Source organism: Prunus dulcis, chromosome 7 (genome assembly GCF_902201215.1).
Source record: "Prunus dulcis chromosome 7, ALMONDv2, whole genome shotgun sequence".
NCBI lineage: Eukaryota > Viridiplantae > Streptophyta > Magnoliopsida > Rosales > Rosaceae > Prunus > Prunus dulcis.
This window is the reverse complement of record NC_047656.1, coordinates 3,140,449-3,145,402: the sequence shown is the minus strand read 5'-3', so window position 1 is coordinate 3,145,402 and position 4,954 is coordinate 3,140,449. Positions and strand designations below refer to the sequence as shown.

The window sequence follows — 4,954 nt, the reverse complement described above, 5'->3', positions numbered from 1 at the left end:
CCATCCCATGTGTTAGACAAATAACCAGCAGAATTGGAGGCTGATTTCACTTGTGGGAAGCAACCAGTTCAGATTTTGGATTGGAAGTGTTTAGTTTTCGACGAAAAAGGGCTATGTGGTAACCCGAGTAGTAGATGCCGAAGCAGTCCCTTCCCCTCTTCAAGTGACAGGCGTGTAAATTTCAAGGAAGAAATTTTTGTAAGGGGGGTAGATTGTAATAACCCAAAACAAAAATCCCTAATTAATTATTAATTTATTTTGAAGCAAGACGATTTTGCCCTCACCATATTTTATTGGGGAAACGTTGACTTTTTGACCGAAAAGGAATTTGACAATTCCACTTACACCGTTCCGTAGAGTACGACAAAATGAGTCCGTAAACATGGAGTGAACTCGAATCGGAGTTGTAACGAAGAAAATACAGTCAAAATACCGTAAAGGGCAAAACGGTAATTTGGACAAAAAAAATCAGATTTTTATCTCTTCTCTCTCTCTTCCCCCTCAGTTTCTCTCTCCTCTCTCTCTCTCTCCTCCCTCCCGTGCCAGCCTTTCCTTCCAGTCGACATAGCCGCCGCCACCGGCGACCCCGAGCCACGGCGCCGGTACCGACGGAACCGCCTCGACCTCGCCGTCACGTCCCGACCGATCTCCGCCCACGAGCCGACCGGAGCTGACCGGAAAAAGGAGAAATCCGTCCAATTTTGTCCAATTTTCAAACCTCTCGTTCTCCTTCACTTCTCCTCCGATTTTGTCGAGTAAAGTATGGATTCTCATCTATTTTTCGTGCTCTAGCTGATGGTTGGATAGGTTTTCATCAATTTTAGCCGTAGATTGCCCAGTTTTGGATTTGAAATTCGGCCGAGTTTTGGCCTCCGTGATCGGCCTTTTCCGGCCACTTTTTGGGTATGTCCAAGAACAAAAGTGGCTCCAAATGTGGTGTTATACCTAGATAGGAGTTTGGAGCCGTGGTTTTGAGTTTTTCCGGCGAGATGTTATCGCTTTGGGCACCCACCGCTGCCGCCGCGTGTGGCAGCGCGTGGGTGTGGGTAGTGCAGTGACCCTGTGTCTTTTTGCCATCCTCGTGTTGTCACGAGCGCGTAGGATTTCGCGGATCTCAATTTGGATTCCGTTTGAGCCCCGAACGGATTTTTCATATTGTGCGATTTCCTGGTTCAATACTGTAGAGCCATTGGATCGCACTCAAATTCAGATATGTTATTCTACATAATTTCAGAACCGTGCAGGATTCAACGGATTGCGAATCGGAGTCCCGGATACTCCGAAATCGCGAACCCTGGGGCTAGGATTTGGAAATTAAGCGATTACGCGATTGTGGTCAATCAGACCGTCCAGTAGGATATGGGTATTTCTCTGTGAGGGACCTTTAGGGATATGGGTATTTCTCTATGAGGGACCTTTGGGGAATCCCAGATTAGCCATTGGAGGTGGTGGACCCCGCGGGGTTCCGGATCGACCAGTATAACAGTTTATCGCTTCCTGAGGCCTCAAGTCTTTTAAGACCGTTTTAAATGTCTGAAATGCTAAAGTGGGCCTAGGATTGACTTTAAAGTGAGTGCACGCATTTCTAGGAGCCGGAGATTAGGGTTTTTAATTTAATACTTTTATTGAGCAGTTTTATTAATTTAATATTCATGGTTAATCAAGCACCCGGGGCCAGACCGACCCGCAGGAGGGACCTTCAAGAGGTCCAGCTAGCTCGGACCAGAAATGAGTGGACTTTTATTTTAGAAATGATTTATATAAATTTTATTATTTATTTGATCTTGAATAAGTTTTATTGAAAGTATTTTTCCTAGCATGGTTTGTGAAGCCAAATATCTTTATATTTGTACTGCTCAGTTAACTATGCTAAAGAGTTATAGAAAGCAGAGTCTGAGATTTATATCAGATAAAGTGGCAGTATAGTTTTAGATTTAACAGAAATTCAGTTATTCATCAGTTCTTTCAGCAATATTATAATATTTATATATTATATTTTCTCAGAGTTCTTGATTTAATAAAAATTCAGTTCTTCAGCAGATTTTCCAGAAATGTTATATATTTTAAACCACCGTGAGTACCCAGCTATGGTTATTACCCTCAGTTATGCCGATGTCCACGGACATCCAGTTTACCCTCAGTTTTTTCAGTGCACTTGACGTTTGCCTCACGAGTTTCAGGGACGCTCGGACCGTGAGTGCCAGGATTTGCGGCTTGGGTTGACTGTATGTCGCCGAGACCTGCCAGGATTTGCGGCTCGGATTGACTTGGTGTCCCGAGACCTGCCAGGATTTGCGGATCAGGCTGACTACGGTCCCCTGAATCCTGCTAGTGCGGCTCGAGTTGACTTTGTGTCACCGAGACCTGCCAGCGGATCAGGCTGACTGCGGTCCCCTGTATCCTGCCAGTTTGCAGCTCAGATAGACTGTGTGTCGCCGAGACCTGCCTGGGGAATTGACGGAATTACAGGGGTACTTCCGAGTGGTAGTTTTAATTGATTTCATTACTTTTATGCAAGGTTTGAGTACATTGCTTTAATGCAAATTTGATTACAGTGTTTTTATGCAAGTTTGGATTTCAGTGCTTTCATGTAAGTTTTATTGCTCTTGAATACGATTGCATATATTTATATAAATATGTAACTGCTTTGGTTTTAATATGCTTCAAAGGTAGTTTAGATATTTAGTTTTACTCAACTATATTTTTACAATAGGGGTTAGTATATTCTTAGGATATTTTATGAACCTTTATTTCGTCCACTCACATTTTCAAATTTTTGCGCCCCCAGGCTGTAGCGTGCACAGGAAATCCACAACCGGGCCATCTTGCCTTCAGCGCCTTCTTGTTACAAAAGTGTTGGTTTGTAAAAAGATTCACTTCTCTGTATACTATTAGAATTGCTCTGATATAATTGCCCTAGATTGAAACTAGACTGAGTATTGTATCTTAAGTATGCTGGCAGTTGGTTGTGTGGATATTATTGCTCGTTTTGACAGGTGAAAAAATTTGGGACTGAGCAAATTACAGGAGAGACTCTGCCGCGAATATGAATTTGATGGCGGGAAAATCCTAAAAATGGCTATGCAAATAGGTTATTAATTGACTTTTTGACTGTCTGACTCTCTTTGCATTTTGATGACGTTTTCCCTTCTTTTGTCTTGAGTTTTAGGGTGTTGGGTTCAGTTTCTTTAAAAATGGTCAACTTGGAAAAACCCCAAGTGGAAACACCTTTTCAAAACACTACAAACAGAGGCTAAAACAAAACCAAAACCCCATATATTCTCATTTCTCCCCTCTTCCACTCCTCAAATCGTTCCATTCCAAAAACATTTCAATGAATTCGAAACATTTCACTACACTCGGAGGAAAGAGAAGGAAGCATCTCCATTTGGATATGCCCCAAGCCTTCATCCCGGAGTTAGCTTGGTTTAAAGTGATGTTATACGTGGCAACCCAATCATCGGAAGATCTCTTCCGTATGGCATCTGTGTGCCCATTGTTCCATACGTTGGCAAACACTCCACAAGTGTGGAACACCATTTCAATGGCAAAGTACCCAGACCATCCTAGCTGGTACCATGCCAATCCTGCGGTCCAGCATTTCTTGCAACAATGCAGGGCTTGCGATAACCCTGAGTCGATATTTAGAGAAGCATTCGAAGTTTTTTTCAGGCAGGGTAACGTGGAAGCGTTGTATGGGATGCGCATTGCAGCCACGGCAGGCCATATGGAAGCGGCATATCTAGTTGGACTACTTGGCATGTCCGGAATTGGTCAGTCAAAAGAGGATGCATTAGAATTCTTGTGTTCTTTGAATCAACGTAACAACATTGATATGAAAGGAACCAGGGATGCTTTGAGACGAAGATTAAGCTGAGTTTTCTCTGTTGCAAGACATATCGTAGATATGTTTTACTATGGGAAGATTAAGTTCAATCACTGCAGCGCTTGTAACAACAACGAATGGTGTTTTGTTATTCAAGGCTGGCCTACTGAAGAAAAGATAAATCCTGCCTTCTGGACTTGTTGCAATCGATGCAAATGGCACCGTGAGAGTATTTTTTGGTTCAAGGTGATGCGTGTGTATGTTGTGCCAGGGAATCCATACCCTTATAATTAGTTGTAGTATGTTTTTACGGTTTTTATGCATTGTGGACTTGCTTCTCTTCAGTTCTAGGTTGGCTGGCTACGTTGTACAAATGTTGTTTAAATGTTGGGTTTTAATCTATTTTGTCTGGTGTTTGTGCTGTCATAAACCATTTTATATATAAATGTATAATATATATTATATAGTGGAATGATTACTGACATCATAGAAGGCTACGAAGGACATTTTACTAACACAGATATTTTGTACAACTGCAATCTTAATATTTGGTAAACGAAAAGGCATGCATGGAGTGAGTAGGTGTCTTTTCACCGAGGCTTGGGAATGACATTTTCCCACTTAGCATATCCCAAACGATTTGGTTACACGTTTCTTAAGCAAAACTTGAACAGTGAATGACTTTTAATAATTTTTTCCTGATGTTGTAGAATGGATGGCTTGTATATTTCCATTTTATTTTTCAAAACACCCCTTAACCCTAAAAAAGAAAAAAAATTAACAAATTGAAGAAGAGAGAAACTAATTAGCACCAAAAATGGTCTATTCGCACTCAAAATAAAAATAAAAATAAAAATTTGGAGTAAATATAATTAACAAATGTACAGGCTAAAAAGTAATATAATAATAATAATAATAATAATTTAGGATAAATAATAATAAAATACTAATGTAGCGTAATCATGAAACATGGAATTCAGTAGGAAGATGGAGTCTCAATGAGTTCGAGCAATTTTCGGAACATTATTGTGATTTTTGTGTATTTAGTTATGAATTTTCTAAGAAAAAGTAATAAATTCGTTGAGACACACTGACTTGCCCCATTCAGCTTCCGCCATGTGTCACCCC

The 4,954-nt window shown here is 40.9% G+C and overlaps 1 protein-coding gene across 1 annotated transcript; it reads left to right on the top strand.

Annotated features, from left to right (window-relative positions):
* The first annotated feature begins 3,394 nt into the window (after nt 1–3,394).
* Nucleotides 3,395–3,877, top strand: LOC117635194. The gene has a single exon (XM_034369544.1). The coding sequence runs from the start codon at nt 3,395–3,397 to the stop codon at nt 3,875–3,877; it is 483 nt and encodes a 160-aa protein (XP_034225435.1).
* The last annotated feature ends 1,077 nt before the right edge of the window (nt 3,878–4,954 follow it).

Bases quoted from the DNA above. Each gene is read 5' to 3' on its own strand.
- LOC117635194 (XM_034369544.1), top strand. From the start codon at position 3,395: ATGCCCCAAGCCTTCATCCCGGAGTTAGCTTGGTTTAAAGTGATGTTA.